The 13,810-nt window shown below is 36.5% G+C and overlaps 1 protein-coding gene across 2 annotated transcripts in view; it reads left to right on the forward strand.

Moving 5' to 3' along the window:
• RNF43 (ring finger protein 43) overlaps window positions 1-13,810 on the forward strand; it is a 67,084-nt gene continuing 53,274 nt past the window's right edge. Inside the window, exons 1-2 of one of the 2 annotated variants that reach the window (XM_073004902.1) lie at window positions 1-1,794; window positions 2,850-3,486. In XM_073004902.1, coding sequence (XP_072861003.1) covers window positions 3,235-3,486 — 252 coding nt within the window. In that variant the 5' untranslated portion in view covers window positions 1-1,794; window positions 2,850-3,234. The remainder of the gene's footprint in view (window positions 1,795-2,849; window positions 3,487-13,810) is intronic. The other variant, XM_073004903.1, reaches the window with a different exon arrangement.

The raw sequence follows: 13,810 nt of genomic DNA on the forward strand, positions 1-13,810 counted from the left end.
GATCTAGGTTAGTTATTAGGTCTGAAATTCTGAAACTACTCTCATAAACCTTATCTACAGGGGAAACAATGTTGAAGGTCAGTAGACTACTCATCCTTTTTGCTTTCAGAGGCATTATGTCATTTAATCTTTACAACAGACCTATCGTAATTATTATCATTGGCATTTTACAGATGATCAGAGATTCATTTGTACATGAGGTAAGAAACACATAAAATTTACTACCATAACCATTTTTAAGTGTACAGTTCACTAGACTTAACTATATCCACATTGTTGTTCATTTGTATAATTTTGAAAGTTTATGGCAGCAGTTCAGAAATAAAATGTCTCACCACGTCAAATATAATCTGGTAATTTGAAACGTCAAATGTTATAAATGTATTAGAAACTGTTGTATTATTTCTAATGGCAAGGTAGTAATAAGGATTGTAGTTCATGAATGTGGTAATTAGCCAGGAATTCATTTTCTTTTTGCCTATGCTTTTCTCATTAATCATATTTTACCCTTTTGCTTGTATTTATGACATGGACTTATTTGGAGTCTTACATTGAAGGCATAGGTCTGATCCATAGTATTATTTCACCTCTCAAAGATTGAAAAGAAAATAACAGTTGGATTCCAGACCTCCGATATGACCCTGATTTGAAAGTTCCATATAGGCACAGTTTAGACAGAGCTACTGAATTTAAATTAGGAAGAGCTGAAGAAAAGCTAAGCATAAAATGGACAGAGCCCTTCCCAGGGTAGCAGACATAAGTAGCAGTAAATCAGTAAGTACTAAAGCACAGGATCACTTTATTCTGGCTTTCTGCCATTTATAGACACTCAAACTTGGAATGAGCAGAAATCCTTTTGAATTTATATTTGCAAAACCTTGTGTCCATTCTTTTCTGGATTACCTTTATTTTTTCTGTTTATTTCCTCATACCATCATCTATGCTCTGTTGGGTGCAGAGTCTGCTTAGATATGTTTGAGTGGCCCTGATTTGCATGTGGTAGCTTGCGTACCCAGAGAGAGGTACTGGGGATCAAATTGGATGCAGTTTAGCTGTGGCTCAATAGAGGGAGTAGAGGAGCTGAGGGAGGGGAGAGAGCAAAAGAACGTGTCTGATTAAGTAAGTGTTGTGTGTGCGCACCAGGAGGAGGGGGGCAGGGTGGGGGGTGGTTGCCTCTAGCAGCTCCACCCTCACTTTGTCAGCAGGTAGAGAGCGTGATTGCTGTCCCAGGGGAGGGAGTCAGAGCTAGAACACCAATTACAAACCACAGGCTTCCTGCTCTAGGGAGTTGATCCAGAATTGTCTTTCTGAAAGGAAGCACTCGAATCCTTCCGAACTTTCCAAGTCCATCCATGATTCAGAGATACTGCCTTCTCTCTCTGGGATTTTCTGTGTTTCTGATAGTGAATTGTTGGTGTATTTGCTACTTTGCTCCTTTTCTCTTTCAAGACTTGGTCATTTTATATGCTGTTTGGAGAAAAAAAGAACTTTTATTAGAAAGGAGGTTTCAGAAATGATTTTGGATTTTCTGTGTTTAATCTAGTTCTTGGGGACAGCATCTCTCATCCTGGAGTAAATTTCTGCCTTTGACCTGCATGGATTATTTTTTCAGGCTGCGGAATTTCTCGGCACCTACCTGTAGTATGGGGCACTTTGTTTGGTTGCAGAGTAAGAAGGTGGAAGAATGAGCTGTACTTGGTTAAGCAGTTGAAACCCTTTTTGAGCAGGATCTGTAAAAGCATAATTGAATTTGTTTCACCCCCGTGGATTCCAGTGGGCCCGACAGCGCAACAGGTTTGCAGATTTCTTTTGAAATTCTTTTTTTCTCCCCTCCCTCTGCCTCAGCAAAAGAAACGAATCTATATAACAGGTTCATGTTGTTCAATTGCTTGGCTTTTCAGCACTTATTCTGAAGACTTTGTAATATTTTTAAACTTGACCTTGGAACACAGAGGGCTTTGTGGGTGAAGTGTATTTCTATTTACTTAAGGGTGCACATTTTAAAAATCTTATTCTGTGTTTGTACAAAGACCCAAATTTTCATAGTGCCTGGAAATAGCACAGATTTATTCTACTCAAGCTTATTTGTATTTTTTCAGGGTATTCTACCTAGAGCCTGTGGTTAATCGCCTCCCTGCTACCCCTACCTTTTATTCCCCACCCCCTCAAGGAATTTGAAAACATGTTAGGAATAGTCCTTTGTTTTTCTTATGAACCTAGAAAATTACAGATCATAAAATCTGGATATTAAAGTAGTTTCCAAAAGCATCTCATGGGAGATCAAAGTGCTCGGCATTTCCGAGCTGGAGAATAAAATCAGGAATCCTTAAGAGAGAAAAGAAAACGGAGATAGAAATATGAATTTTAACTGGAAAAATAATTGGAAAGCTAACCTTTTCAAATACTCTAATTATGAAAGTTGGAAAAGGTTGTGATGCCCAGGATTATCCTGTAATGTGTGAAGATACATAAATTAGCACCTAATTTATAGGCAAATTTTGGTAAAACATAAAAAATTATGGTATGTCTACGTTCATGAAAAGTATGTAAATGCAGTGGGCCTAGAACCCTGGCTACACTGAAATACAGTTTAATGTGGAAATTTTTCTAATACATGTTGTAGCATCTTTGGACATCAACGTGTGGCCTGAAATTTTTATTGTTCCCTCTTCTCCTCCATTAAAAAAAAAAAATCTCCTTGTGGTTTTTAGTCATTTACCATTGACACATATTATGGCTTAAAAAGGGCCATCTCTTCCTTTTCTGAGTTGGAGTTCTTCACTCTCACCTTTGATGCATGGCCGTAGCTGTTTACTTTGCCTTGTTTTGTTCATGAACGTTGGGTTTAGTGCCTGGCAACTTGATGCATATGGAAGAGCAATGCCAAGTGATCTGACATAATACAAATTCACGATGTGACATTCAATCACAAGCAAAGTTGGAAATTCCAAAGAAAAGTGGTGAGATCTTTACTAGTCACAGTGAAGATGGGAGAAAATGACATACCTGCCGCAGATGTGGGCTGAAAATATCCTCTTCTCTGCCCAATCAGGAATGCCACCTGCTCTTGGGAATAAACTTTAGAGAAAGGAAGGGCCAAAACTACGACTTGGCTTTCTGAAACTGAAGCATAAATGTTCTTTTCCTCCATTTGTCTGGATCTGAGAACCTGCATTTGGTATTAGCTAGTGGAAGCAGTATGTATGGTTGAAGTGCATTGCTGCAGCTGGTAGCATGAGTGGTGGCCACCAGCTGCAGCTGGCTGCCCTCTGGCCCTGGCTGCTGATGGCTACCCTGCAGGCAGGCTTTGGACGCACAGGACTGGTGCTGGCAGCAGCGGTGGAGTCTGAAAGATCAGCAGAACAGAAAGCTATTATCAGAGTGATCCCCTTGAAAATGGACCCCACAGGAAAACTGAATCTCACTTTGGAAGGTGTGTTTGCTGGTGTTGCTGAAATAACTCCAGCAGAAGGAAAATTAATGCAGGCAAGTATAACTTTATTATATTTCACTTTCCATCTGTTTGAAATATGCCTTTCTTCTTTTGTCTCCCAAATGAAATACCATACATGGGCTTCTACTGCTTAGCTTTCTATTTCATAGAAAGAGTAGATACTGCCTTATTGGCATTCTAAAGCAAATTCTTATTTTATACTCTGGAAGAAATACATAAATCCTATATTTTAGAAGATTATCTGCTTATTTTTAACTGGTATTGCATAACTACTTAGATACACATAATACCTTTTTTTAAGTGATATATTCTGGGCTCTAATTTTTGATAGATGAAGTATATGAGCTTGTATTTAATTGATGTGAGGATTGTACTTTACATCCTGTTTAAATTGAAGTAAGCACTAAGAAGGTTGATTTTAATGGTCAGCAGCACCTGAAATTCTGGAATGCCCTTGGAGCATATTTGATTACTGTGTCACTTAAAATTCAGTCAAGCTCGAATGCTATGGCTGGCCTTACACCACGTGTGGCACCCTATTGCCAAGCCCAAAATGGAGAGGATTGGATTACAAAGTGGACACAAGGTGTAAACCTGCCTCCTGATCACTTTGGCCTCATCCACACATAATTTTATAATTTTGAAGAATTTAAATTTAACATATTTTTTACTGATCTGCCAAGTTTTTCAGACACAGATTCTTAGGCTTTCAGGCTGTGAATGTTGCCTGTAACTCATTCATACATGAAATGACTGGGGCCATAGCATTTCATAGACCAATTGCTCATTCCCCATAGTAAAGACAGAACCTAGAGGGCTGTACCTTTTTAATGGTCTTTCCACTGTCTTACTCCATAAAATGATGTTGCTTATTGATTGAAATTTATCATATAAAAGAACAATTCTTGCTGTAGCTACTGGACACAGGTTAAAATATTCTTAAATGTGATCCATCTTAGCATCCAAACTCAAATTTTAATTTTGTGATATGAACAGACTATGAACAGAACCAATTTATTGTATGAATTTTAATTTTTGTCTACTTAGAGAAGATAGAAAAATTTAACAAATTATAGAACTTATTCCCAAACATGTATTCTTTAATATATGGTTTAGTGTTTATTCATTATCACTTCTTAGGCAATATTTTGAAGCTGGGATAAATGAAGTAGAAGGAGAATTAGGTGAAAATGGAAGGCTTTGCTATTTAGAAAAATAGGAAAGAAGAGTATATCTGGAAAAATGGCATCAGATTTTTTTGAATAAGATAACTTGGACTCTAAAATGGAATTAGGAATACTTAAAAGCTAAAATCATAAATCATCTTGAATACTACAGCAATTGGAAAGGAAACTTCCTTCCTGGCCTTGCCTAGTTAATACCCTAAAGCTTGAATTGTGTGCTCCATTTTAGTTTTTACCGTAAGTAATTTTACTAGTCATATTTTGATATCACTGAAGTTTTTGAGAGCCATACGTGCCTTATTGATATCCTGTGATAGCGTGTTCAGTGGGCTAATTATGTGGTCCATAAAATGTATTCTTTTAAGTTCTAATCTTATTATCATAAAGCTCTACATAAAGTTTGTGTTTTCATAAAGGAAAAAGTAAACAAACAGCACCAGTTGGCATTCTCTTTGCCGTTCATTATTTTATCAATCTTTATCATATCTTCCCTTATTCTATCCTTTTTCTCACTCTGGCAAATCTTACCAATCTTTTTTGTTTTTTAAACTATTACCTTTGATCCTATCATTATACATTAAGTATTGTTTTTACTTTGTGAAGAGGGAATTTCATCATACCTTAGCAAAGACTTTCAGGCTTTACAGTAGATAGTTTTATGTCACTGGCAATTTTTTAGTCTTCACCTTTCTGTCCACATATGCTTCTTTTAGGTCTTTAAATAAGCTTTTTCACTAGCTTAGTATTCATTTCTGGATACTTTCCATATTGGTTTTGGTTTATTGTCTGTTAATCAATTTTTAATCTACAACAGTTGTTAAAGTTTCTCAGTAGCCTCTTATGAGAAACTTTATTTTTAAAAAACAAGCTTCTGAATTATACATATGGTTTTCTTTATCCATTTTTTGATTAATTCTTTCAAAGAACTCTAGTGTGTTAGGGACACATGGTTTACACTTCTGGAATCCATGCTGTTTGTTCCTTATCAGATTACACTGCAACTCAGGTTTACTGAACTGTGGTTAGCCAAGCCTTCCATTTAACTGAAGTTCTGTTTATATCTTCTAGAGATGTGCTTTGCTGTACTTTAACTTTCTTAGTGGAGAGCTGTACCCTGGTGTCACAAATCTAAAAGTACCCTGGTGTCACAAATCTAAAAGGAGTCTTCTCTTTGGTTTTGAGGAATTCTGGATAATTCTGTGAATCCTTCTACCTACGAATTATTCTAGTTGCCTGTTAAGATTAGTTGTCTCCAAAGATTGCAGTCAAATCTTTTTAAACTTGAGGATGCTATGTGCCAAAAAATGTACAGTTATGAGAACAGCGATTTAAAAAAAAATGTTGTTATTTCTGGAATTCTCAGGTAATTTCTGAAAAGCAGACATTTCTTTACATTTTGCTCAATTAATTCAGCATATAGACAATTTCATAAGGACCAAACTAACTGAATTTTCATTTGTATTATGATTTCAATTTTTCTTAGATAAAAGGAGACCCCTCCTTGACAATGTGCCCCCAATTTGTTAAATAGTAAAATAGATTGTAGAATTGCCTCTAAAAGAATTTTGTCTCAACTTTGTCTGATGGCTGTATGTACAAGGGCATTGAAAGTCAAGTTTTGATGATTTTTTTTCTAATTCTTATCCCTCACTGTTTGTGCTTAGGTTTTTCCTTGCCAATAGTAATGATCTATTTTACAAGGTACATTCAAAATTATAAATTGTAATATTCTTCTAAAAGCGCTAGAATAAAGTCAAAATAGAAGAGGAAGTGTTGTTGCCTTTGCCCTTCTATTTCTCAAGTCCTCTCTTTTCGATTTCGGAACATCTCATTTTAGTACTGTCCAAATTTTATTATTTTCCTTTCTATTTTGCCCAAGAGTTGCTTCTGTATATTACTGTATCATTCCAACTCTTTGTCATTGTCTTTAAAGTGTCTAATTCTTAGGTTTCCCCTACATTTGGCAAAATATTTGTCTCTTCCTCTTCTCTGATTTCCTTCCACTCTTTTATTTTTCTTTTGTTTTCCACTGAATTTGTACATTTAGGATTACCTTCCACTGCTATTCTGGATCCGTATTTTAATAACCATCAAAAATCCAGGTCAAGGAAACTTTTCAGATCTCCTAATTACCTGGCGGTGACTGATAAAAAGGACTAAATGATAGTGATTACTTCTTACTGTTTTTATTCACATTGGAATATATTCTTTCTCTCCTGTTTTATACCATTATAGAAGGAAAAGTGTTGGAGCTGATTCATTGTCTAATTTCCACTTTTCTGGTTTGGTTACCTCTTATCAATGTTTGTTTCTATTATTTCAAGGAATATTATTGCCACCACTTCTAAAAATGATTACAGTCATATTTTATTTCTCAATCCTGTTTATTATTTATAAATATTATTTCAAGAGACAACTCAAAATTATTCTTTCTTCTCAGAGCAAAAGAGTAAGAGGATCTTAGTGTAGCACAAGAGATGTCACCAATTCTCTAACTGTCACACTCTTCCTGCTCAGCTGGTTGTCCTGGATTTTCTTAGACTCCAGGATAAAGTTATGATCAAGATTAAAATGTATTCCCCTGAGGCTTCAGACCTACCATGGGAGCAGCGGTAGTTTAGCACGTGGCCAGTAGCAGTGAACACTTCCTGGAGAAATTCCCCTTTGCACAATGTCTCTGCTTGCCTCTTCATTTTACCTGTTAGTCAGCACATAGTTATCCCATCCTTGCATTTTTACATTATTTGTAGGCAGGGCCTGAAACTTTAAGTTTTTGGCCAAAGCTAGAGAGACAGTCCTATGTTGCAAACTATAGTTGGCAAAGTATCTAAACTGTGACTTGGAGGACTTGACTTTTAGTTCTACACACAGAGGAATATGCTGCCACTATAAAAATTAATAGTTGTGTGATTTGGGACAAAATAGTTTTTACCTTTCTAGGCTTCAGATTTCCAGTCTGTGAAATTGAGGAATTAAAATATAATACTGCCAAACTTCTGCTATGCACTTTACATGTATTAGTGCATTGAATTCTCATAATAATTTCATGAGAAGAAATTCAGTACTTTTTTTGTTTACATTTTACAGATAAGCAAACTGAGGAATAAAATGTTAATATCTGTCAAAGTATTAACTATTATTATCTAATAAGTGGTGTTGCTGGAACTTGAACTGCAGAGCCCATGCTTTACCAGCTCTAAAATACTGTATATGTAAGAATGCCACAGATGAAGAGAACATCAGTCTAGAGTTTGTATAAAAAATTTATTTCCAGAGTAGAAAGGAATGAAAATGATGAGTACTATTATCTGAGATTGATGTAGAATGCATCATATCCTGCTACCTTCTAATAATCTCTGTATTTCTTCTATTTCTCTCATTTTGTGTTTCATTTGCAAAGATATTAGTAAATCACAATGTCTGTTTACTCAGTATCTCCCTTATAATGTAACATATTTTGTCATCTTTCTCTTCATTTTAAAAGTCTAGGTTAAGTTATCTAATATAGGAACCTGAAATAATAAACATTGAAATAGCATGCATTTAACTGACATTGCTCAAGTTAGAGTTCCTTCCATGCAGAAATTTTAAAATAGAAATTTTGTGATTTTGTTTGATGCCAGCCTTTAAAAGAAGTATAGAGTAGATATTCAAAGTATGGTCAACTCTGTTATTTATGTAAATGAAGGTGCAGAAAATCCAATTAATTAGTAATTGACTTTGGAATGTAGTCAGGAGTATACCATCAGACACAGTTCCTCTGTGCTCACAAACATTCTTAGGTGCTTGCCTCCTATGATCCCAGCTCAGAGCCTTCCTGACATGGCTTTCGAGTCTTCTATTCTAGACTTGGCTTTGTTGTTAGAAGCCTGGCACCCAGGAAAGAGAAAGAAGCTGCAGAATATTTTCAATGATAATTTTTAATAAGTTCTCATCAAACAGATTTGTATATATAACAGTTCTGTACTTCAACAAAAATTTGTATCCAACAAAAATTTGTAAGTTCAGCTTCATACATATCTGGTTAATAGGAGGTAGTGAATGAAGTATGTCCCTGGCTATTGCTCCCATCAGGTTATTTAGTATTCATTTGGCAGACTCTTGGTTGGCAGGGGGTAGGGGGTGGGGGGAGGGGGTAGGTATTTCCTTGGGTTTTGTATTATAGTAAAGTGTGTATGTATATATGTGTGTGTATTATAATTATCCCAAAACTAGCCATAATTTACTTTACTTTTTTTGTTTGTTTGTTTTTTGAGATAGGGTCTTGTTCTGTCTTCCAGGCTGGAGTGCAGTGACGCAGACACGGCTCACCGCAGCCTCGATCTCCTGGGCTCAAGCAATCTGCCCACCTCAGCCCCACAAGTAGCTGGGACCACAAGCACGGAGCACTATGCCCAGCTAATTTTTTAATTTTTTTGTAGAGACAGGGTTTTGCCATGTTGTCTGCATTATTAAAGGTATTGCTGGACCAGGTGTGGTGGCTCACGCCTGTAATCCCAGCACCGTGAGAGGCTAAGGTGGAAGGATCACTTGAGCCCAGGATTTTTTTTTTTTTTTTTTTTTTTTTTTTTTGAGACGGAGTCTTGCTCTGTAGCCCGGGCTGGACTGCAGTGGCCGGATCTCAGCTCACTGCAAGCTCCGCCTCCCGAGTTTACGCCATTCTCCTGCCTCAGCCTCCGGAGTAGCTGGGACTACAGGCGCCCGCCACCTCGCCCGGCTAGTTTTTTGTATTTTTAGTAGAGATGGGGTTTCACCGTGTTAGCCAGGATGGTCTCGATCTCCTGACCTCGTGATCCGCCCGTCTCGGCCTCCCAAAGTGCTGGGATTACAGGCTTGAGCCACCGCGCCCGGCCGAGCCCAGGATTTTAAGACCAGCCTGGGCAACATAGTGAGACCCTGTCTAAGAAACAAGGTATTCCTGGAGGTCATGGTTTTGCTTGTTTGTTTTTGTTCTATTAAAAAGCCTTTACATTTTGTTAATTGGAAAGAGTTTATTGGATTTTTAAAATGTTTTCTTCCCTTTTATCACTTTCAAATTGCTAATTACAGTAGATTTTTAAAAATGTTATAAATGAGTAATATCCTGTTAGGAACCAGAATTGGTAGCAGGGTATGGTTAGAGAAGACTGTGAGAATGATATTCCATTAAATTTATGTAGAAATTTTCTTCCAAGAAGCTTAAAATGATTCACCATACCTGGAGCCAGGTAAGAACAGGTGCTATTAACTCCATTTTACAAAAAAGGAAATATACTGGGAAAGAGAAAGAAAGTAAATCATCTAAGAACAAAGTTGCACAGAGACTGAGCCAGTCTGGTTTGCAGGAGATAGGAGAGTAATCAACTTTTAAGGAATCTGAAGATGTGGATTTCTCAGAGGTCAGTTCTACTGAGTGGAAATCCTAAAGGCCTTTTCCTATTTACCCGAGGACTCCTATTCTCCTTTCCTGCTGTATTTTTCTTTACAAAATTATTGATGTGGCATGCTATAATGTTTTAGTTTTGTAGTTGTCTATCTCCCCACAGTAGAATATGAGTTCTGTGAAAGCAAGGATTTTTGTCTCCTTTGTTCAAAGCTGTATACTTAGCATCTAAGTATACTTAGTCCTTGGACATGGTGGGTCCTCAGTAAATATTTATTAATGAATATAAGGAATATTGTAGTACCGAGTAACTCTGATGGCTGGGAGATCACTCTAGAATAAAACATGCTTATCACATTTTTAAAGTATGTTATAAGGTAGATTATTTTGAGTGTGTGTGGTTTGATATAGCAGGCTATGTTCCTTTACTCTTCTGACTTCTTGTTAGTTCAAAAATCATAAATGTGGCTGTAATCGATATGTTTAAGGTGCTCCTTTACACAGGATTTTAGAATTTTTTCTTTAGTTTGATAGCTTAAACCTTGCTGTTTAGGATATTCTGGTTTTCCAAGAAAGATTATTCAGGTCCTGATTTTAATAAACCTTTGATTTTAAGATATTAGCGTGCAACCAAAGGACCTTACCTTCTTAGTACTTAAATTTGTGATTACCAATTCTGGTTTTTAGATACCCTAAAGCAGTTTTTAATCTTGTCTGTGCGTGCCACAGGCCCTTTTGAGAATGTGATAATCATTATTGACCATAGGCACAAAATACACACAAATACTTAACATACACAATTTTGCATAAAATCTCAGTGAGTTGAGAGAGTCTGTAAGACATATCTAGAGATCTAAGGACTCCAGATGAAGAGCAACTATCCTAACATAATCCCAATTATTTCAAGAAATTAAACCAAATTCTCAAAACAAATTTACCTTCAGTTTACTTAATTTGAAAAGTACTTATATATATTACTTGAAGTCAGACAAACAACAATATTATGATGCAGTTATAAGAAGGTGGCCTGACCTTAGGTGAAGGAACTCCAGAACTAAAAAATGATGTCTGACAAAGATCTTCTTATGTGTAAAAGTGAATTCTGCTCTCCAAATATGAAGTGGAACTGCATCAATTCAAGAAATGCTTATAATCCCTTCACCATGGCAGTTCCACTGAAAGGCCCTTAAGAATAATGGATATTTTACTCACATGTTTTGAGATTAGTAAAACCATTGTGGCTTTATGTGTCTATTTAGTTACTACATTCAGAAAACTGAGGGTATAAAACAAACTGTAACTTTTTGTTTTCTTCTCATGTCTTTAGTTTCCACTCTTTAAGCTCCATTGCTTTCCATAGGGCAGGGTTCTTTGGGCCCTTAAATTTCTATTTGCTCTAATGGAAAACTTTATATATTTTTTAAAGCCAAGATTTGTTGTCGCTTGCTTGTTTTGAATGACAGATAAGCTACTTTACATACCCTTTTTATCTGGGTTCTAAACTTTACAGTTCATAGATAAATTTTATTTTGTGCTATACCTTTTAATATATTGGAATCTGTGTTTAATTTACAAACTTGGAAACACCAGAGCAACCAAAATGATTTAAAAACTAAGGTTTTTAAAAAATTGTAAGCACAAAGGCCTGGCACATCATTCCTCAAGATAAGAAGTTAGACTACAATATTTAGAAATTCTCATCTCTAGGCCAGGTGCGGTGGCTCACGCCTGTAATCCCAGCACTTTGGGAGGCTGGGGCAGGTGGATCACTTGAAGTCAGGAGTTTGAGACCAGCCTGGCCAACATGGTGAAACCCTGTCTCTGCCAAAAAATTAAAAAATTAACTAAGTGTGATATTGCACGTCTGTAGTCCCAGCTACTCGGGAGGCTGAGGCAGGAGAATTGCTTGAATCTGGGAGGCAGAGGTTGCAGTGAGCCAAGATTGTGCCACTGCACTCCCACCTGGGTGACAGAATGAGACCCTGTCTCAAAAAAGAAAAAATAAAAAAATTCCGGTCTTTGAATCTAAAGCAGAGGCAGCATAACTATCTTCAAGACTCCTGTTTGTTGTTGTTGCTTTAAATCTAGAATACCCTGTCATGATGGAAACTGACTATAATACAACTATAATTTTAAATAGCACATTAAATTATTATGTACTTTTGTGCATGCTAGTATATCAAAAAGGTATTGTTGTACATACATAAATATATGACATTTGAGAAACACTGTTGGTATTTTACTTCTGTAGAATAATTTGGATGAGACTAAAGGCCTTATGTTTTAAGTCTACTTATTTTGCTATTTTCTAAAAATACAAAACAAAAAGTATAGATTTCTATTCATTTTTTCCCCCCAAACCATTTTCTACAGTCTTATGTATTATCTACTCTAAAACAACGAAAAACATCTTTTATATGATCTGGGCTTTGTGTTCCCTTATTTTAATATCTTATACCTAGAATTATATTGATGATCTGACTTTAAAATTCTTGTGGTCAAGTTTCTTTAACTTTTGAAGGAGTATATTGGCCCTATATTGGAATTAAGTCCTATTCAGTTTTCCATTCCTAGAGTAAAATACAGTTTTGATGGAGGGGAGGGAAAAGTGGCAGAAGATTCCATTTGTGAAATATAATCATCAAATTTCAAGCCAGAAAAAAACAGTCAGTCCAGTCTTCTCATTTTATATATGAAGAATTGAACTCAGATTAGGGCTTATCAAAGAATTCCAATCTGTTGCTGTATCTTACTGGCCAATATTTTTAGCACTGTTTATTTATTTATTATAAACCTTTTGGGGTCACTGCAGGGAAATTAAAAAGCAGATGTCAGCAGAGATTTTCCCCTGAACATTCCATTAAGAAGATATAGACTGCCGCAGGGTCTCTTTCCTCTTTGATCCCCAGTCGACTACAAGGCATACTTTAAAACAAGTGAGCAGACAAAAAATACCTCACCGCAGTCTAGCAATACTTTTATGTGGTGCTGTGTCATTTATTCTGCCACAGAGTCACTGCACATCAGGTGGTCTGTAGTCCTGGATCTTCGCAGAGCAATATCACGTCTTTATAAAGTCTAGGCTGAGAATCTTACCAAGACTGGAAGATGTGCTGGATTCCCTAGATGCCTTATAATGTGGTTTTCCTATTTGTACCAGATTCTGTGACAGATACTATAGTAATTCAAAGAACAGCACCTTAGCCTAGTCCACCTGAGGATAATCAACTTAAGTAGCAGGAGGCATTGTGTATTGAATGCCAGATGTAGTTGTAGGCATAAATGCATTAGAGTGCTGATTTATTTTCTGTTTCTTCCTTTCTTTTCTTTTCTCTTTCCTTTTCTCTTCTCTTCTCCTTTCTTTCCTTCCTTCCTTCCTTCCTTCCTTCCTTCCTTCCTTCCTTCCTTCCTTCCTTCCTTCCTTCCTTCCTTCCTTCTTTCTTTCTTGTCATTAGAGACAGAGTCTTTCCCTGTCACCTCTCTCTGTCACCCAGGCTGGAGTGCACTGGTACCAGCAGAGCTTACTATAACCTTGAACTCCTGGGCTCAAGCCATCCTCCCACTTCTGCCTCCCAAAGCTCTGGGATTACAGGCATGAACTACCGTTTCTGGCCTAGGTTGCTGATTTTCATTTTTTCAGGAGTCATTCAAGTGATTGTGGTAATTCTGTCTCAGATTCCCTATGATTAAAGAAAAAACAAATGAAAAAATATTAAATTTTAACCCAGGCAACTTCAAGTAGCTTAAAGTTAGAGAAAAAAGTACTACAACCCAGTCATACCTTCTAACCTTTTACTGTTATCAGTTAAT

This window comes from Chlorocebus sabaeus, chromosome 16, assembly GCF_047675955.1.
Source record: "Chlorocebus sabaeus isolate Y175 chromosome 16, mChlSab1.0.hap1, whole genome shotgun sequence".
Taxonomy (NCBI): Eukaryota; Metazoa; Chordata; class Mammalia; order Primates; family Cercopithecidae; genus Chlorocebus; species Chlorocebus sabaeus.